At 38.4% G+C, this 22,222-nt stretch overlaps 1 protein-coding gene across 10 annotated transcripts in view; it reads right to left on the bottom strand.

Moving 5' to 3' along the window:
* Positions 1-22,222, bottom strand: part of ANKS1B (ankyrin repeat and sterile alpha motif domain containing 1B) — a 444,131-nt gene that overhangs the window by 7,362 nt on the left and 414,547 nt on the right. For 9 of the 10 annotated variants that reach the window (XM_035336434.1, XM_035336452.1, XM_035336425.1 and 6 more), the window contains 3 exons: positions 19,406-19,477; positions 7,431-7,517; positions 2,650-2,787 (listed from right to left, as the gene is read on the bottom strand). In XM_035336434.1, coding sequence (XP_035192325.1) covers positions 2,650-2,787; positions 7,431-7,517; positions 19,406-19,477 — 297 coding nt within the window. The remainder of the gene's footprint in view (positions 1-2,649; positions 2,788-7,430; positions 7,518-19,405; positions 19,478-22,222) is intronic. The other variant, XM_035336443.1, reaches the window with a different exon arrangement.

Genomic DNA, 22,222 nt, shown 5'->3' with positions numbered 1-22,222 from the left:
ATGCAGATGCTATATTGATTGTACCTGGATGGTCACGTGAACAGAGAACAACTCCTAAAACAAATCTCAGTCTCCAAATCCACGGGAAGAAGGCAATAAAGAGAACTCTGAGATCTGAAAACATGTGTTTTCATCTCTGCTATATATGTATACTAGCAGTTTCCAGTGCTTATCCAGCTTAATCTGTGCAATGAAGTACAGAAGAATACAGAAAAGGAAAGTCTTTGGGTTATGCAGAGCACTAGTCTGGCCCATTGCATGAACAAAAGCAGATATTGCTCCAGTTTATGCGGATTGTCTTCTATTAATTGGTGTGTTGCACAATGAAAGAATACCTGACTGAAATTACTTTGGATGTCTTCCATATATGAACTGAACTGTGGAACAGGGACTGCTATGATGGCTTATTTCTCCAGTAGGAATCCCTCACTGGTAGTTTTAGGGCTGTGTTTTCTAAGTGAATGAGTGAAGTGGGTTTCAAATATTGCTCAATAAATCCTCTTCTCACCCCCAAGCCTTGTCTACTTCAACATTCTTCAAACAAGTCTGATGTTTTTCCCAATTTTGGTTATAGCATTATAACTCTGAGTAAAGAAGTTGAATGTACAGTCACTTCTAAATAGTATCAGTAATGCTGGTAGTTGACATGTTATACTAAAATACTTTCCTATTTGGAAAAAAAGAAAAAGCCATTTCCCACATTTCCTGAGGAATTGAAGGACCTTAGAGAGTGAAAAAAATCATCTAATAGTGTATACTATATTACCATAATGTATATGATTTAAGATGCATCTTTCTTTATACTTTATTGTGGATTTTATCATTTTGAACTTTACTTTTCTTATCATGGTTGGATTTCTATCTACTAAAAAAATGACAGGACTGTTTCTATTAGCAAACTGTAAGATCAGGCTCCATAAATGCTAGACTTAAATAGAAAATTTAATTTACTGTGTGCTTATGTTCTGAGTATCTAGATATCTTTTTCATGGAGCTTGTACTTAAATAAGAAATGTTAGATCCTGAAACATAAAACAACACACACACACAAAAAGAATATTTGAGTAGATAACACCCAACTGAGGATTATGTAGCAGGAAAAAACTATGACAGTGAGACATTAAATGGCTATTTTAAGCAATACAGAAACCTTAATGTTGTTGGGGTATTAAATGCTCCTCCTAAGGTATGAGAAGTGAGCAAAATGTTAGAATTATTCCTGGATCACTATTCTTTCCTTGTCAAGCAAGGGAAAATGAATTTTACCTGGGTCTATGTTTGTGCTTGATTATTAGACCTATAAATGAAGACATTGTATTTGGAAACTATTTTTTTTTAACTGAAATAAGAGTTTTGAGACTTATTTCCAAATAAATGCAATCTGTTTTCAAAAGGAAAAGGTGGTGTTAAAATAAAATTTCCCCAAACTCCATATCTGGATTATTTGTTAAGCTAAAACTCCTACTGCCATGATGGAGAGCAGAAGAGAACAGAGGGGCCATCTAGTAATAATAATCTGGTGATGGTTACAGGTGTAACTTTTTACACAGGAACATAAAAAGGACAGTGTTCTGCCCAGATCTCTGTTATCACAGATGTTTCAAATCTATGAGATTTAGTGCAGTAGCCAAATATTCCTAGGACCTCTTGAGATATGTAGTTAGCTCTCTGTGTGGTCTCCTCTTTCTCAGATCTAAGTTTTTTTTGGTTGTCTGTTTAAAGTAAGAATAAAACTTTTCATATTTTCCCTATATGTTTGCAGAAGTTTCAGTTTTCCAGGTTATTCAATACAATACCAAAAGGTTTAAGAAATACTTAGAAAGATGTTTGCATTTTTGGGACTGATCCAGCTAAACACTGAAACCTGTGGAACAGCTGGGCTAAGAAATCCAAAGAAATCACTTTCTGCAATAACTTCTGATCTTTGTCCAAAAGGCAGACCACTTCCACATCATGAAGGTGGGATGTTTCCAAAGGCCCACACAATAAAGTGTTTTTCCCTCTCACCCTTTGTTGGTTGGTTTGGAGAGGCTGATGAGGGTAAAAGCCAAAAAGCTGGAAGTCACCAAACCAGTCCTTCCTTGACTTTGCAGGCAGTGGAACATAGTCCGAAATGCAAACTTAGTTTAAGCTACCTCTTGAGTCAGCCTTTCAGCAGGACTAAGCACTGAAAGTAACGAGTATTGATTTAGTTCTGATTTATCTCCTACGTGCTGAAATTTCACACTAGGTGACCAAAAGTGCTTTTTGTGAACTTGGAAAGCTATAGCGTAGAGTAGAAGAATTGTGTGTCAAGACTCGCTTGTAAACATGTTTCAAGAATTCATACAGGTTATACTAGATTGTTTTTGAATAATTTTTGTTTCAATAGCATTTCAAATTTCTCTTGTGCTACTCACTAAAGTTACAGTAAAAATCTGTAATTAAAGAGGTGAATTATTTCAGATGTGAAAAAAGATAGTATCAAAGAAAATCTTTGCTTTTCTCCAAAAATGTTCTTTTACTATCTCATAGTAGATTAGTATTTCCATGTAGTAAATGAACAATACCTTCTATTAGTCACTATATAGCCTGAAAATGATTTAACAGAATTAAAGAACTATAACTATTACAAAGCACTATTAAAGGAAGTATCTTCTATAAACTGACCACATCAAACGCAGTGAATACATGGCAGTAGTGGTGATTAGTCTTCAAGTCTTTAGTGATGTACGCAAATGTAGAAAGGTCTTCAGGGTCTTGTGCAGCACAGGAAATGTTACGGATTTCATGTTCAGCAATAATATTCTGTTAAAAAAAAAAATCAATTTAGGAATTACATGTAAAAACTGCAAAAAGTTTGCTTTTAGATTTGTATTTACATTCATCTACTGTGCTGACGTATTTCAGAAGTTTCTTACTAAGAAGAGATTTCATACACTCCGTGTGTGAGCTTATACATTTCATTTCAGTTTTGATCCTCTCCAACAATAACTAAAATTGCCAATAAACTGGTAGGCATTTCTATGGTCTTCCCTATGATTTTGCTTAGGTTTTATACAGTTTATGCAGTATTTTTGACAGAAAGACATATTTTTGGCATAGGGCTGTAAATACAGTTTCAGAGCACTATACAAGCAGCTTCCAATGCTGTTGGTTTTTTGTCTGATGGTCGCTACCTCACACTCTTTCAGGCTACATGGTTTTCAGGACAGGATCTGTTGAAATCCAGCAGGCTCAATATCCAATTTTTTTTGCATGTGGTGTTTGATAAAATTAAGATACATTCTTTGAAGAAAACAAAACAAAGCATCATCATTTATAATTAAAACCCTGAGCTCTTGAAAGGTTTCTGCTTAGCAAGAAGTTTAACTATAGAAGGATCCGGCAACTTTTCTCCACTTAGCAACAACAGCTTCCTGTAAGAGATTTAGAAATAATTAAACTGTTCATGCATCAAGCAACACTACTTGCAACAGCCAATGTAAGCTACAGCATACGACTGAGGTAGAGGTGGGGTGTGGCTGTCTGATGAAATAAATAAATAAATAAAAAGCTGTCTAAAGCTTTGAAGAAAATTATGTTTTTATATTACACAGTGATATGTAATCACTGTGTTCAGGCCAAAGGCACCATGAAGCCAGAGAAGAAGATACTGCATATAGTGGCTTATGATTAGGCCTTGCTTCTTCAACACACACATTTTAAATAATTTAACAGAAGAACGACTCATTGAATAGGAATTTCCTTAGAGGTTAGTTTATATGATCTTCTGAATTGTGGCCCTCCTGACTGTAGCTATGGCTTTTCCACAAAGCAAACAAAAAAATAACAAAGAAAGAGAACAAGCCTGCTGCAGTATGACATCTCTACTGCACCAAAGAGCACATGACATCTGTAGTGTCACAGTCCTTCACAGCTCTACGTTTCACTGTTGCCTTAGTGGCATCTGTTCAAGTTAAAACAATCTCTGAGCATCTCTGTTTTTCCCTCACCCTTGTCTTTTCTTTCCAACTCCCCTCCTCCTCCTTTTTTATTTTATTTTTTTTAATTTTTTAATTTTTATTTTTTTATGAACAGGAAATATATACAACTAAGTTACTTAGGATGCTTTGCCTTATCTTCTTTCATTTGCTAAGTGGCAACTTTCCCCCTTGTATGTAGGTGTTAAGTTTTCTAAAAGACGTATTAATATATCTAATTGAAGAAATAACGGGTTGGGAAAAATCTCAATAAAAAGCATTCCAGATTTCAAATTATGGAAAAAACATGATAAGGAAATGCTTACCAAAGACACAAAATAATCCTCTTAATCTTAAATTGTTGCAACATACTTGATTATTTCTATTTAATACATTATTCATAAAAATGACAAAAACATTACTTATGTTTCAATATATGCCAGTTTATAATGACATGTATAATCTCTGCTTAACGACCATTGGCTTTTTATGTTACTTTAAGCATTTTATTTCCTTTGTTCTCAAATTGATAACTTTTACCCTCAGTAAAGATTTTGATGAGAATTATAATTATACCAAAACCAGGGATTTAGATATCCTTATAAGATTACAGATACAGCTGCAATATATTGTCATTGATGTTGTAGTGTCAACATTGTAGTTCAATAAGCAGAAAGAATTAACGCTTGGAAGGTGTTAAAATCATGTGAAATACTTATGTTAAATCACAACTCACAAAGCAACCAGACAAAAAGAGCTCTGCCATGCTGAAGCTTTTCCTAGGTGACCTGGGGTTGACACAGGGCTTTGTGCTTTAGAGCTTATTTTAACATTAAACATAAAAAGTGAAGTTTGGAAACATACCCATTATCGACTTTGTTTTGAATAAAATAAGGTTTGCCTAAAATAAATCTTGTGGATGAAAATTAGTAGTGAAATAGGCCTTTCCCTAGCTTCTACATGGTTATGCTGTTATATCCTTTCCAAGTTAGCAATGTTTTCAGTGAATGCATTTACTGTTTCCTAGGGTCACTACTCCAGTAGACCTATAGTCTTAGTCTACAGAAATTGTAAGGCTATGAACCAGTTTGCTCTTCTGGGTGCACTCCTCTGGCATTGACCGACAATGAAAAATTGTTGTTCTAAAATTGTTACTCAGTTTGTCGAGAGCAACCTCCAGAGCTTCTGAAAAAAAGAAGGAAAGGTGAAATTCAGTTCTGCTTCTGCCAAGGAAATACGCCTGAGAGATCAAGTTTTTGATAAGCAACCTTCCCTTTGCTTGCCTGCCTTGTGTCAGGCAATCCCCCTCCTTGCAGAAATTATCCTGAAGTTAGGGTTAGCTCTGATCCACGAGAAATTTCTGAAATCTGCTTTTTTTCTAAGCAGCAATTTCTTTCTGGCCTCACTTGCAAAGAAATGGTGTCATGTCAAAGTGGTGTCATGCCAAGCTTCAAGGCGTCACTGAAATAGCTTTAGTGGAATGAGGTCGGAGCCCCTTTGTTACCTGAAGCTTTGCCTGCTGTAACTCAGAATACAAATTCTTAGCTTGGTGGCATAAAGTAAAAGGATGAACAGCCATGAGAGCTGAGTTTTCAGGCACATAACTGCTAGCTATTTTTGTCATTTAAAAGTATGCATTTATTGCTAAGTGGTGCCCAGCGCTGTCAACTATAAGCTCATACAGAAGCAGTACAAGTCTGAATAGGATCTCACCTTAGTGCTAATCTGTTTTGGGTCTTGAAGGAATTGGGTACAGCACACTGTGGACAAGGCTGATAACAATGCTCCTGGGAGGGTTGCAGGCTATTACCTGGTTTTTACAGAAGGGAAAGGCAGTGCAGATTTTGAACTGAAGAGAAAGCATTCTACCACTTGAGCAAACACACAGGACTGTGGCATTATTTATCTTGATCAAGTACGTCTATTGCACTACTGGCATAATTTTCAGTGGGATTGAACTAGAGGCACCTAATACAATTTGTCCAACTTACTTCAAATTTCCTTCATACATAAGACAAGAGGCATTGTACAAAGAGACACTGGAAGCTTCTTGTGTTCTCTTGATTTTTTTTTTTATTTAGTTTAATCTAAGGACATTGCAGTAATGTCCCTTACGCTATAGAGGAGATTTAAGAGCTGAATATAGCCTTATCCAAGTTATAGTTAATAGCATTACAATGTCCTGATTTATGCCCTGCACATCAGAGAGCGTAAAGGATATGAGGGTTGCAGAAGCTCCATTTTGACACAATGGAAGATAAAGAAGCTGACAGGAATCCCTGGCCTCTCTGCTCTAGCCAATATGCCATACCTGACATAACACTAATTTCATCTCTGTTTTTCTTTCATGCTGTCTTCTAACCCTGCATGTGGCTTCCAAACTATAGCAGAAGATCACAAACCTGCTTTTGTCCCTTCACTTAAAACCCAGTTCTAGCTACACACCTTTAAAAACTGACTGCTTTGTCAAGTTTGAAGGATACTCCGTTAGATGTATGGTGTGATCTGAATGCTCAGCAACACAAAGCAGCTATATATATTATTAACCTGGTCAGGAAGCTAGGTTGCCTGACTTACTTTTTATATTGTGTAGTGCATTTTAGTCACATAACAGGAAAAAAAAATCATTTCTATTCATATGCAAGCATCAGTATGAATTGCATTTTCCTGCCATCTTAGACATCAGAAGAGAAATCCATGCATTCTTTTACTCCTGCTTACAGGGATTTTACATTTTACTTTGGCTAAGCAATAACCCATTGTTCTGTCCATCACTGAGTTCCCCAATCTCTGAATTTCTGCCTTTTTTTTTTTTTTTTTTTTTTTTTTAGAGGGGTGTGGAGATATGTTGTCTGTATTTTGAAATGTAAGAAGCAAAGCACAGGAGCATGGCCACACAGGAAGATAAACAAAATATGGAATTATAACTGTGAAGAAGCTGCTGCAGCTCAGTGAGTCAAATGGCTACTACTAGGAACATAGCTGTCAGAGAGGCTCTAACATTTGAAAAGTACACTCACGGCTCATGTTTCTTATTCTTATAATGGCTGGCCCTGGTGAAAACCTTGCATCTTCATTGTTTATTGAAACATCTTTACATTCTTATTTTTAGCCAAAAAATTATATAGACCAACAAATATTTATATATTTTCTGCATATTTAAGGAATTGCATAGGGAAGAACACCGTGAAAGATTCTGTGGAGGCCCCTTGCCAAATGTCTGTTGTGGTGAGCTTGCCTTTTAACAGCAGAAGGCCGGACACAATGTTCTCCAACTGAGCCATTAAGTGTGCCTCACTTGTCCTCCAGACAGTGTTTCTGGAGAGTGACAATAAGATTACTTTCATTTTGGAGCGAAGAGAAGAGAAAAAGAAAGGAAACACAACGTGCAAATCTGTCCCCTCTGTGGCCTGGTGCTCTTACAGAGCCAGCCTCATAAATATTCCTATTTGTGAGGACAAAAAGCTGATATTCAATGATTGCACATACCTTATTTGTTGCATCAATAAATTTGACTCCTTTGTACGAGACAGACAGGACAATGGTTGGCACTTTCTTCATTTGTTCTGTAGACTTCTGAAACAAAAATGAAGATGCAGTTGGAGTTACATTGCATTGCAAGAACAGCGCACTTTTCTTCTTCTGGCAAAATGCTTCAGTTAAACAATAGGTACTTATCCAAATATTTGACTTTTTCTTGAGCTGACTGTGTTCTGGGCTTTTGAAATAGCTGCTTTGTAGTTACATAATTCCATACTTTATTGCAAGAATGTAAGAAATGCAGAGTCCTGCAGTTTATTGCAAGAATGATAAAAACTCTTTTTTCTTAGTACCATGGGAACAGAATGAAGTAAGTTTGCTATACTTAAAATGACCAGTCATGTAATCAAGGATTTCCCAAAGTATTCATGTTTCACACATCCATTCAATGTGCCCCATTCAGCTCCGCCTCACCTCTCCCTGCCCTTCCCAGCTGTAAATATTTACAGCACAGTGTTTTTTGTAGAACTACTTCTTTGCTGCAATTAGTTGTTATTTAGGAATATTTCACTTGCTTTCTTACCTTCTTGCTGTTATATTCGTGACATGAGATACCCCTGCAGCCCTCCAGGCCTGCCAGTCAATCTGTCAGTCCAATGTTGTATCTTGTAAAGTCTAACTGTCTGCACTTCCTCCAGTGTGGTTTCTACTGCAATCTGCTTTACACATGAATTAGCACTGAGGTTTATTCTGCATTCCCTCAGTGCCAGGTTCTCTTACCTACAGTTTATATCTTTGTATAAAGCTATTTTTCCGTTATGCTATTTTACCTTTGTGTGCCTTCAACGTGAGATATGCAACTAAATATTTCTTGCTGAATGATTGGACAAATATTTGGGATAGACGTAAATTCTCTGCAGAAAGCCTATTTACAGACTAAATTTACTAAAAAAAAAAAAAAAAAAAAAAAAGGAAAGAAAAAAAGAGAGAGGTGAAGAAAAATAACTATGGCATAGTTTAGAGCTGATTTGAATTCTTTTAAGGTGGGAGGCAATTACAGAGAAAGCTATTATATACAAAACAACCGTAGATAAATAACGTAGATGAAGTTCAGAGAACGCTCACTCATGGTAATTTCTGCCAATGATCATAGAGATCAATCAAACGTTCTTGAGAGGAAAGGAAAACCTAAGTTCAGATACAGTTAAATATGAAGAAATACCAGCACATAGAATGAGGGTGCAAGCACATCAAAAGGTCCAGAAATGCCATCCAAAAAGATCATGAGAGCAGTTGAAAAAAAGGCGGCAGCAGTGGTTTTGTATTATTGAAAGGAAATTAAAAAAAAAAAAAGAAAAAAAAAAAAAAGAGATTTAAGCTTAAAAACAACGCCTGTATTTTAAAAAAAAAAAAAAAAAAAAAAAGAAAGAAAGAAAAAAGGTGATGGTAACGCTAGACAGCAAACAAATAATAGCTTAAAAGAAAAAAAAAACAACTGCGAGTCCCTTTATCAGATCTCATTTCTTCCTGAATCAAACAAGGTTCCATTTTTGCCAACATAACATTCAAAGCTACAGATCGAACCACATTCTACAATTAGTGTCCTGTACTTTGAAGGCTAAAACCTCTAATTAAGTTTTGAAGGGAGCCCCACCCATCCATACAACAGAGAGGAATATTGCATCTCTCAGTATCAAATGACAAAAGACTCAAGATGATGTCAAGTGTCAATTTATCCTGGAGAAAGCTTTTTTTACCCAGAAGCCTAGACACTTTTTAAAAAAATGAAAGCTTAAATGATAAAACATTCTGAAAAATCTTACAAAGTCTGAAGGAAGACACTAATCTGATTTGCATGTCTCTGAGTGGAAAACAAAATGGCATCCCTGCAAAAAGGAGAGCAACGCACATACCTGTGTTTCTCTACAATAGATCTCAACCGACTCTTTTCATAAAATACAATTTCAATGTGCACAAAGCATGACAGTGACTGCACAGAAGCTGCAGTACATACATCCATCAGAATAACAAGCAATATACCCCACATATGCTTATATCTAGGCAAAACATTCGCAAATATGACAACATCACTTTAATCATCTGGCAATGCAGCAATCATACAACTTTTGTCCTTTCTTTCTATCCCGACAGCTACATTCAGGAGCTCTTTGTCTCCCATTTTGATTATTGTAATTATCTTCTTCCTTGCCTCCTTAGCAGCAAAATTCCTCTTCTCTTCCCATACACTATACAAACAAAGCTACTAAGTTCACTTATTTTAGCTTTTTGGTCTAATTTGTACTATCTGCCACTTTCCATAAAGGTGAAGCCTCCTGTTGGCAATGTTGTACCAGCCCCCTGAGAGTCCTCCTTCATCTAGACCAGTACTTTGTACTTTAATCAGCTTCTTTATCTGTTCTACATTCACCTTGCTTTGTCTAGGGCAGACCTGATCTTTCATATTTATTGAAGGTTGTGAACAGACAAAAGACAATATCTGAGCGAAATAGCTCATCAAGATGCCATTAATCTGTATGTGGCAAATTAGGAAATGAATCAGAGGCTGACTGACATTTGCAATTTATTATGCCAAACCATCTCAGCTGGTAAGGAGCAGTGGGCATTCCTTATCAACTTGCAAACCAAACAAAAACTAGGATTTGTGCAAAAGTGTTCTGGAAGATTGCAATCCAGCATACTAACATGATTTCAGGAAACAATTCTATGCTTATATGCGTGTTGCAACAAACAGTTGGACAGTGGGGTAATCAGAATCACAGAATCACAGAACTGTGGGGGTTGAAAGGGACCTCGAAAGATCATCGGGTCCAACCCCCCTGCAAAGCAGGATGCTCAGAGCAGGCTGCCCAGGTAGGCGTCCAGACAGGCCCTGAATATCTCCAGAGAAGGAGACTCCACAACCTCTCTAGGCAGCCTGTTCCAGTGCTCCGTCACCCTCGCTGTGAAGAAGTTCTTTCGCATGTCGGTGCAGAACTTCCTGTATTCTATTTTGCGGCCATTGCCCCTTGTCCTACCCCCACAAACCACTGAAAAGAGGTTAGCTACATCCTTCTGTCTCCCACCCCTCAGATATTTGTAGACATTGATAAGATCCCCCCTCAGTCTCCTCTTCTCCAGGCTGAACAGACCCAGGTCTCTCAGCCTGTCCTCATAGGAAAGATGCTTCAGGCCCCGTATCATCTTTGTGGCCCTACACTGCACTCTTTCCAGGAGATCCCTGTCTTTTTTGTACCGGGGAGCCCAGAACTGGACACAGTACTCCAAGTGAGGCCTGACCAGGGCAGAGTAGAGGGGGAGGATCACCTCCCTTGACCTGCTGGCCACGCTCCTTTTAATGCACGCCAGGATCCCATTAGCCCTCTTGGCCACCAGGGCACACTGCTGGCTCATGGTCAACCTGTCGTCCACCAGGACCCCCAGGTCCTTCTCCGCAGAGCTCCTCTCCAGCAAGTCGTCCCCCAGCCTGTACTGATACTTCTGATTGTTCCTTCCCAGGTGCAGGACTCTACACTTGCTCGTATTAAACCGCATCTGGTTTCTTCCTGCCCATCTCTCCAGCCGGTCCAGGTCTCGCTGAATGACAGCACAGCCTTCTGGCGTGTCAGCCACTCCTCCCAGCTTTGTGTCATCAGCGTACTTGCTGAGGGCAGACACTATTCCCTCATCAAGGTCGTCGATGAAGATATTGAACAAGACCGGACCCAGCACCAACCTCTGGGGAACACCGCTAGTCACGAGCCTCCAGCCAGACTCTGCTCCGCCGATCACCACCCTCTGATCTTGGCCAGTCAGCCAGTTCTTAACCCACCTTGCTGTCCACTCATCTATCCCACACTTTCTCAGCTTTGCTAGCAGGTTGTTATGGGAGACAGTATTGAAAGCCTTGCCAAAGTCAAGGTAGATGACATCCACTGCTCTCCCCACATCTACCCAGCTGGTGATGCCATCGTAGAAGGCAACGAGGTTGGTCAAGCACGACTTCCCCTTGGTGAATCCATGCTGACTACTCCTCATAACATTCTTTTCTTCCAATTGCTTGGAGATGGCATCCAGAACAAGCTGCTCCAACACCTTTCCAGGGACAGAGGTGAGACTGACTGGCCTGTAGTTTCCTGGATCCTCCTTCCTGCCCTTCTTGAAGACCGGAGTGACACTGGCTATCCTCCAGTCTTCGGGCACCTCACCCATTCTCCAGGACCTTTCAAAAATGATACAGAGTGGTTCGGTGACCACGTCTGCCAGCTCCCTTAGCACACGCGGATGCATCCCATCGGGACCCATGGATTTGTGTGTGTTAGCACATGAATTATCCTTGGTAAAGTGCTATTGTGAAAAACACACAGCTCTTTCCCTCACTCCACTCCTAGTGACAGATTAACTGAAGTCCACATAAATTACTCAAGAGTTTTGAGTTGCCATGGTGAGCTCATACTATTTGTTTGTTCATTCTTTTTTTTAAAGGAGAGGGTGGCAGCCAGGAAGTGTAACGCGAGTTTTCAGAGATACAATACAAGTATCATTCGCTTGGGCATTGTAACAGCTTTGGCTCTAGACTCTAGGATGTTGACAGACTGCTTTCTTGGTCAGCTGTTTTGGTCCTCTGTGCAGGCCAAGTGGGCATCTCTGCCCATGCCTGAGACAAGAATTTGAGAAGGAGGGACACAGGCATCAGTACTTCCTTTCCTCATGCTTTTCAGGTGCTAACCACCATATCAATTCTGTTGAGGACATGATGAGGTGACAAAATATTTTCATCCATCTGTTGACTCTATGGGAAGCATATGGACCTGAGCCAAGGTTATAGTACCCACAGCTGAAGGCTGGCATAGGATGTCATTTGTATGTTGGCATATGGTCTAATGCTGCAAGGCATGTTCATACCAGAGTAGCAGGATTAGATTTTATCTCATGTAGAAGTAATCATAGTGACAGGACCCTGTCACTGGGGAAGTGCTCACTAGCCTGGAACTGGTCATAGTTACTATGAACTCCATGGGCTGTAACTTTGGCTCTTTATTTTAATATACAACTTTAGGAGAATCATCTGGATGAACAGCAAGTGTATTCTAGGCTTATTGCCATTGCTCATCTCTGCCATTGCCAAAGGATCAGCTGGTCATCCACACAGGGACAGATGTGCATGTCCTGTCTGCTCAAGTGCTCCTGCAGTGAGGAGCCTTAATGCTGCAGAGAGTCTGTATGCCATACAGTGAAATTTGGTCCCAGTTCTGAAATACTTCCTATAGGATAGGTAGACGTAGCAGATACCTATAGTAGATAGGTAGATGACAGTGTGGAAGTACACCATGTGAAACACAAGTGGCATAAAACAGGCTTGACTACAGATACAGGAAGATGGAGGAAAGCACTGCCATCCTAAATCTAATGTGACATTTGTTCAGCTTCCGTAGACCCCCCAAGAAGACATGGAGCCCCTTTTTCCTATGAATCAATACCATTAGGAATAGAAGCCTCTCCTTTATTTTGATGCACTGCTGCTGTGCCAAAGCTTCTTTTGCTAATAGATTTTTCTGAAGAAAAAGAATATCTCCGAAAAGAACAAGAATGAGCGGTCACAGTATAGAAATAAATAAGCTATCTATGAACAAAAACACTATAATTCTTACAGGTTAGTGGCAGGGTTTAAATTGACCTTAGGACTTCAGTGCCCCATAGAACTTGCCCTGCCTCAGCCTCAGAGTGAGGGATCTGGCATCTGCCGGAATTCACGGTGCCTGTGAAGTCAGTGGAGGGCACCGGCCACACTGCAAGCACATCTGGCTTTCTAAGCGAGCTACTGCTTTTCTGCATAATTGCCTGGTTATTACGGTGCTTACTTTTACAGTAAAGGTTGAGATTTACACCTTTCTGAGTCTGCATCTGAACCCATTGCTGCCACTATGCAGGACGGTGACAAACCCATGTCTAGAAGGGGGCTAGACAGGGAGACAGCAAGTTCAACCCTGAATGAGTTTCCTGGAAGAAAAAGAGCAGGACGGGGTTCTAGCTGTTACTTCCAATCCTGTTTATGAATTTTGCTTAGTTTCCCCGAAAAAACAAAACTACTACTCACAAGTGGACTCTAAATAGATTTTTTTGGTACTACAAACTCTCCAGAGTGAAGCATTTCTAACCGTATTTTGATTTTGAGCTAAAGGCTGTGCAGAACTGCCAGATGTTTATTTAGAATACAAACTAAGCTCTAGATAATTTAATTTGAGATCCACCCAGCCATTGTACCTACCAAATCAAATTAGTCAATGATGATTTAAGAGGCAGAGGATTTTTTTTTCCGTGAATACAGAAATATAAACTAGCTGTTTGCTTTTAAAAAGGAAATACCTGCACATACATAACATAAAGTCCTAAAGGGCCTTTAATCCTTTCAAGACAGGATTGCACAGCAATACCTTGTTCTGTGCAGAACTGAGAGCATTAATCCAGCTCTTCTGAATACGCCTGCAGTATACAAAACATGGTATCTCTATGCACATACATGCACACAAAGCAGCTGAAGAGGAAATTAAGAAGCATACAGAATGGTGTCTAAGAAAGGTGCTCACACATTCACTTGATATATTGTAGCATATGGTGTAATCCAGCCCACTCTCAAAATGCTTTCACCACATCTATTTATTTTCTGACAAAAGGAATCAAGATACAATGGTACTTCTATTTTGCCACCTTAACCACTTTCATGTACTTATATGTTCACAGAAGTACATTTATAACTGGATTACTCCGCTTTCCTACAGTGACCAAAATGAAACCACGTTCACTTTTAGGTTTTACTGCATATGTAATTATACTTGATCTTGCAAATACACAGCGAAGACATTATTCAACCATGCCAACTCACTAACAACTTCATAAATAAATTTTGCATACAAGTTTATGAGCCTGTAAAATCTTAAAATTTCATCTTGGCTTTTTACTTCTGCAAACAAATCTCCTAATTCTGTCTTATACTACTTTTTAATACCTATCTGAAGACTGCAGCTGGTAATTTTACTATTCCATTACATAATGGAATCAACTTCACTCAGAGAATCTGAACACTTTCCCATACTTCTAGTTGCTATTAATTCTAAATGGAATCAAACTGCACACTTCAAAATATGTGTTGGTATACCTGATATACCACCTACTATCAGATCCAGAAGTCTGTTCCTTATGTAAGGCTTATGAAGCCTTTCCTTTTGAGTGAATCACTTTGGCAACAGCATGCATGAGATGAAATAAAAAGACAAAGTTCACTTTTGACCTGGTAGTTTTGAAGCCAATTTTGAAAATGCAGTCTGCCTTGTAACAAATATTTACTAACTTCTCACAGTCTAAAAGGCTTAAAAATGCTTCACTGACATAATTTAATACCTCTTGGAATATGATAGCATCTGTAATCCCTGTGGTACAAAACTGTTTACTTCTCTACAATTAGTGGATGCCTCCAAGCTACATCATTAATATGAACATTGCACTGGGGATGCACCTGCAACTCATCTACTTGGGAATGAGAGCTCCTTGTTTTTGCAATATCTATACACACTCATCTGCTGCTGACAGGGCATTGCAGCCCTCCTGCACCTTGGATTCCTGTCATCCAGAGAGTTCAAGGATGTACAGTCTTCTGAAGAACATGGGATGGCATGATGTAGACATGCATAAGGACTAAATGTCTTTGAGACTTCCCACCTCTTCTTTTTCCCTTCTGGATAATATCCATGCGCCTGTTTCACTGCAGGCCCTCACTGCTCCCAAAAGCAGTGGTGACACAAGAGATAGAGAGCTACAGGTCCCACTTGGGAGTACAGAGATCAGAGAATCTGTTCATTCTCAAATGCGGTATTTGATCCTGATGTGGTGTTTTAATGGCTAGTTTCACTAGGAGGCCTGTGATAGGTAGTAGTTCTCTCTTCTACTTCTGGGGAAGTAATGGGGATTGAGAAGCAGAAAGGGATTAGCAGAAACAAGGAGAAGGTCATTTATATCCAACTTCTTCTTTATGTAGGAAGAAGTAAGGAAGAAATTCCCTAGACCCTATCTCACTTTTCTGTTATCAGAGAAAGAGTCACCTCTTCACTGCTTCATCTTCTTCTCCAGAGATAAGAGAAGCAGATTTTGTGACAATTCCAACTTTGACATTTTGGTCTTAAGTCAGAACATGCTTTTTGAATAGAATTGCATTTCTGGTTACCCAGAACTTTGACTTGAAATTTAAGAACCTCTTCTAATAAGGAAAACTTCTAAGAAGAATATGCAATGTTCAGGAAGGTGGCAGGATCCAAGAACAGAATCTCAGCTCTCTCTTGGGAGGGGGGTGATTGGTTCAGATTGTGCAATTTGGTGTATGCAACATGAGTGATTTAACATCACATCAAGGAAAGAGTCTACATTGCGGCTGCGCTTGTGCTGGTAAGCACAAAACCATTCAATTTCTATGAGGTCAAGGAATTCAGATGTATAAATGCCAAATGGAGTCTACTGTAGAAAACAAGTCTTTTCCCAGCTGCAATTAAACTTTATTCCTTTTCTTTATTTTGATGTAAACATATTTTATTCTCTTCTTGTTCCTATGGTGATTTGAAGTGAAGGCAGTAATCTGACTGAAAACACAACTTATAATATTTCCCATTCCATGCTGAGAAAGATGAAAGCTCCTAAGTTCTTGAAGGCATCTCTCAAATATAATTAATAAATCTCTCCTGGTCAGGACAGCAAGATTTAATCTCCAAGAAGCAAAGGTCAGTTTACAGCAGGTGAGGAAAGGAGATAAGGAGACAGTACTGTTGACTGCAAAGGGAGTTTGTAGAGAAAATAGCTGGAAACAAATAGGAAATCATAAAATATAAATCCATCCTTGGAGCGCAAATATGTGACTGGAAAAATTAAGTATAATTCTTCTAATAGGCACAGTTCTTGCCAGATATCCATAATTTTGAATGGCTGCAAGAGTCTGCAATTTGGGTGGGAACAAAAAACGTATATAACCCTACCATTGTGTAGAACTCAATCTAATATATCTGTATGATTTTCCCCAAACAAACCCATCATCTGCCCTGCTGGAGCATACATCTGTACAATGCTCAGAAGCACAGTGGATGGCCAAGAAGAGTTATTAAGACAGCTATGAATATCTGTCTCTTTTTATTTTTTTATTTTTTATTTTATTATTATTATTATTATTTTTCTTAGACATTATAGTAGATTTAGGACCCCCCTTCTCTCTTAAACTATGAGTATATAAGAGGAATAGGCTGCTGTAAGCCTGTGGAGAAACACGAGGGGGATATCCTCATTACACTTCTTTTGAAGAACCCAAACCATAAATAGTAATAACTGAAAGTTCAGGAAGCCTCCACAACTACCAGGGAGGGATTAGCAGTCAGCAAGTTGTCATTTTTGTTGCTTTTCTGTATATATGAATGATTAAGGAAGATGAAGATTATTTTTTCCCACTGATAGGCTTTCATCCTTGTGTACACTTGCTGACAGGAAAACGTCCAGTGAATACCAACACTATTTTGAACAGCATTAGGTTGAAGAAGAAGCAAAAATCACATTGACAGAAATACTAGATACCTAATTTTCATACCTTCTGCTTAAAAACATTATCTGGCAGACTCCAGAAGGATTAAAATTTTGGTGGAATGAACCCAATCATGATACAAAGTTACATGTAATGTATTTCTCCTCCAGCCTGTTTCAGACTACAGCATGAAATTCAACATGTTGGGTATTTGAAATACAGAAGTAGTAAAATAAAACAAATACTAAAATTAAACGGTGCTGTATCACATTAGTATAGCCTTGTGCACAACCTTACTTATTAATAAGAGTATACATAAGAGACCACACAAGTGGACAAAATTCAGTACCTGAGAAGCAGTCAGGTAATGTATCTAACTTTTAACCTCTTCTTAGTAAGTGAAATGTCCCTTTCAGTACATTTAAATTAAAATGTAATTATAAAATAATCCATATTTTCAGTGACAACATCACATCAATACTTCAGCATGGCTTAGGACAACCTGAACACCCAATTCAGAGACACCAACATTTAGAATACAACCGGGGGAGAAATTTTGGAAAAATATACATTTTTTCTTACTGGTAAACTTACTCTAAGATAATAATTTGTTCTCATTAAGTCAATGTTTTTTTTTGCTTCTGACTTGAATAGGAATATGATAAAAAGGACTACCTTGAAAGGATAGATAAAATCTTGATTAAGAACTGTTTCATTCAAATCTCTTTGCAATAAAAGTAAAATAAAAAAGTCCCTTAAACTGCAAAATAAACATTCTCACAGCATAATGGTTTCAAAATAGTTAAATGGTTTCATAATGGTTAAAAAAATATATAAACAATACAGCAATAGTGTTTATATAAGTGCCCAATATGGTGCTACAGACTGTTCGCATAACTCTATTATTTTATGGAAAAAAAATTATATTACATTTGTTTTCAGTTTTTCAGGTGTGTAGTTTAAATTTGCTAAGTTTAGAGCATATTTCAAAAAAAAAAAAATCTAAAAAATGCTGTAAATTATTAACAGTGGCTTTTTTGATGTTTAGCTTCCTAGTTCAGTCAAATAACTTACTGAAGGTGTCAAATGCTACTATGGTGTCAAATTCCACCCTAAGATTTGTATAAGGATATTCCTTAAAAAATGAAGTGCTACATTAGACAGTTTGAAAACTGAGTTGGAAGATGGTACACTTGCAGCCTCAGTTAATCTCACCAGAACACGTATATATGACTGCAGATCCTCTCTCTGTCAAGTTGGTTTTTTAAAGAGGAGTTTAAGCCCAGGTAGGGAATGATTAGCATGTAATTAGCCATGGATCTTCAAGCAATCCAGTAAGCATGAATTACCGCAAGCCCTTAGCTTAAACAGCTTGTGCAGAAGTCTCTGTACTGTAGATATGTAACCAATAGTAAACGGTTGTCTGATTGCATGAATTTTACATGTCTTCTAGCTTTATAATTGATCCACATGCTACATCTAGTGTTCAGAGGCATCTTGTATAAAAGATTTATGATCCATAAAATGAAGTTTTTCACTCACTCGTCTATATATTTTTACATCTTCAGTAGATCATGAAACAATTACATTCTTCATTAATTCATCATGCCAGACCATGATATGCTTGCCATCTCTATAACCAAGAGTGTTATAGAGAGTGTTTACTCCACTACAATTGGGAATGTATCAGGTAGCTGGCCTGGTGTTGTTTTGAGTTTCTGGCAGCAGTGTATTTGTTGTAGATAGACTGACCCTCATAGTAATTTTCTACAAACCAGCATCAGCCCAAAGAGCTACATTATAATATATTCTTACCAAACGGATGGAAGCCTAACTGCTTTTCCACTAACAGATGAACCTAATTGGTATCCTTTTCATCCTTTGGTCATTAAATGGGTAAGTAATTCATAACTCATGGTACATGGGAATACTCATGTGAGTAAAGGCACACGCATGATTATGTCATTGTAGACATCACATACGTAAAAACAATGACTTTGGTAACATTAGCATACTTACTAGTGCATGTTTTATATAGTAAATTCAATCTCTATTATCATATATAATATATATAATCATATATTATCTTATATAAGTTATAGATCAATTCTGTTTATAAAAAGAAACTGATATAGCACATTCAAGTGTGTAAAAAGTACTTTGAAACAGTCTCAAAGATTCAAGAGGAAACAAAGGATATAATCCATGCATTTGCTTTTCTTAGACAACATGCAAAATGAAGTCTACCTTCAAATTTTGGTGTTAAGTTAAAAGGCAGAGCAGGCCTCTTACTGAATGCCAATGTAAATGTAAGAGCGCCAGAAACAAATAGGTAACAAAACATTATAAAACCAAAAATGGTATAGTACAAGTAATCATCAGCTATTATCATTTAATATTATGAAGATTATAGAAGCAAGTTAATTTACTAACTTACCCTCATCTTTGCACATGCATCCTGTGTTGACTCTGTGCCTCTTAACTCTTTTACCAGCATAGAACCTAAATACTAAAATAAAAACCCATTAAACTTCATGTAGCTAATATTTCAGAAAAGAAAAACATTTTCAGAAATGCACTTAAAATGCCTCAAAAACCATAGTTCTACCAGACAATTTAATGTTGTATGGTTTTAGAGTTTTTCCACCCTGCCATTCTCTGATAGATCATTTAAAATTATGTTAATCAAACTATAAAACAGGAATGCACAGCAAGTGTATTAAATCAGATGGAGCCCTTTGAAACATCACGTGAGAGTATTCTAGCTTATAACCTTAGTCACTCAAGCAACAATCACATGATACAAATTCCATCTGAAAAATACCATTTGATTAGAAAATGAGAGTTTGCTTTTTTTTTAGTTGCCATCTGCCAAACTTGTATTGCTATGTATACAATCATGTGGACATGAAGTGCAGCAGAGATGCTAACCTCTCTGTACTCAATCTGTAACTACTTTATGTGTAAATAGCAAACAGAACCTGATGTCAGCGAACAGAAAACAGATCTGAGCTGCAAACTAGCTAAAATCATTATTTCTTCCTAAGAAAAGACTGACCCTGAACTATTATTTCAAGGCTGTTATTGGAACTGAACAGGGCAGCATGAGAGGTGGCAGCATAGTGCTGGGTCCTGGCTCAGTTCGCTGAAAGCCACCGTCCTCCACAATCAGCCTACTCACCTCTAAGGGCATGCACATCCTACCCGCCTTTTCCTCACCGCATGACTTGCCGGTGAGGGTACTTTGAGCCCTCCCTTCTGCACCTTAACAGCAGGCTCTGCTCCTCTGGATTTGTAGATCTGGGGGTTCAGTACTTTCTCAACCAAGTGTGAGTTGCACTGCTCCCCCAGGGATGAAGTTAGCTACATCCTTGCTGCTGTTCTTGCTTGTTAGAGAGTGGTCTTGTTACTGTCAACAGGGTTGTGCAAGGGCCACAGGCTCCATTTCTCCTTTATACACTGCAGGTGTGCAGATTTGTTGATGTGCATGTGTTTTGTATAGCTCTGTGCATATGGATGTTTCTGTATTTCTATATAGCGTCACATGCTTAATCAACGAAAGAGAACGAGGACAGCAGGCTGTCCCTTGCCTTTTCCTTCCCAGGAACAGAGATGTCTCTTTGCATTCCCACTGCACTTCAATACCACTGCCTTCCATCCTAAGTAAGCAGCTAAGTAAGTTGAAGAGAAGTCATACCACTGATAAGAATGGGCTAGGTGAGCTCCAGGAGGAGACCCAGCACCATAGGCAGGAGCCTCTTCCCAGGGGCTACTGCAGCCCACCACTGCAGCCCAGCCCATTTCATTCTACCACACTGACTTTCCTAAGGTGGTTGAAATTAAAAGTCAGTAAGACACATGGTTTATTGATGGGACTTGGTAGGTCAGGTTGGTGGTTGGACTTGATGATCTTTTGATCTTGACTTGAAGGTCTTTGCTACTCTAAATGCTCCTATGAACCTATAACCTAACCAAGCCAGAGAGTGAACCAGGTGCTGGGTCTCCTCCTGGAGCTTACCTCAAACAAGAACTGATCAAAATATAACTTCATTTACAGACGAATGTAAACTGCAAACAGAACAGAAAGTGTACTGGTTCAACTCTCAGGTCTCTTGACCTAGACTGAGATATTTTCTTTAAAGCCTTCAGTTCACATTGTGTACTACAGGAGTCTCTGACCTGCAAGAAAATTCATAAATATTTCAATGTAGACAGTAGCCAAGATGGTAAATGCCAAGCAACACTTTACAGGGCATTATAAATGGAAGGGCGAGCAACACCACTGCTATCAGATAAGTGCAGGCAGAGAGGAACAAATGAAGGGCATTCCTACAGGACCGCAGATGTGAAAGATTTGTAGGTCTAGCAGCTGTGAGTCCAGCTGGGGGCTTGATGGTGACATGAACAGGGCTTTGGGCATTAATTTGATGGGATGGCTTGATATCACCCTTACAGACTAGCAACTGATTTAGATCAAGTTCAGAAATTAGAAAATTAAACAAAAGCCTGTGGAGTTAAACTGTATCTTTCGCTGAGTCCTTTGCTATCTGACCTTTGGAATACTTAGCCTTCTCTGAGGAGGATGCAATTTAGTTCTTAAATTTTATTTATTTATTTATCAAATGTGCTATGGCACAATGATTTGGGATTGCTTGAAAAGCTTGAAAGCTACCAGTTGGGCAGGCATCATGGAAAAACAAAACAAAACAAAACAAAACAAACAAACAAAAAAACAAACCACCACACTAAACTGCTTTTGAGCTCACGGCAAAAGAGGAAGGAAGAGAAGATCTGGGCATCTCTGGTACCATCTGCACAGTGGCAAAAAGACTCAGCTGCAGGCATTCAAAAATGCTTCCCAGAGTGGACTGAAGAACTGACAGACAAATCACAAAGATACTGTCCAGGTAGATGTCAGAAGACTCCAGAATTCTATGAGAGAATTTTGCTTTCCTTTGACTTGCTTTGCTTTCAGAAACATTCCTTCTCAAATACCCAGAACATGTGTGAGCAAAGTAGAGGATATCAGTTTGACTGAGTGATGTGAGATACAATGAAAGCTACCTTCATTACTAACTTCCAGGGTAGTGTTTTACTCTATAAAGCTGAGGTTGTTACAGCTCAGGAGCTAAGACAGTTCACTGATGCATGGTCCTTAGGGAAGAAAGATGTCTCCTTCACCACTGCTAACTTGGATATTTTGATAGTCCCCTTTTTCTGTTAAGTCCAACTTAATTACTTCAATGATCAATAT

Source organism: Oxyura jamaicensis, chromosome 1, assembly GCF_011077185.1.
Source record: "Oxyura jamaicensis isolate SHBP4307 breed ruddy duck chromosome 1, BPBGC_Ojam_1.0, whole genome shotgun sequence".
NCBI lineage: Eukaryota > Metazoa > Chordata > Aves > Anseriformes > Anatidae > Oxyura > Oxyura jamaicensis.
The sequence above is the reverse complement of the archived record's forward strand: the minus strand, read 5'-3'. Positions and strand labels throughout refer to the sequence as shown.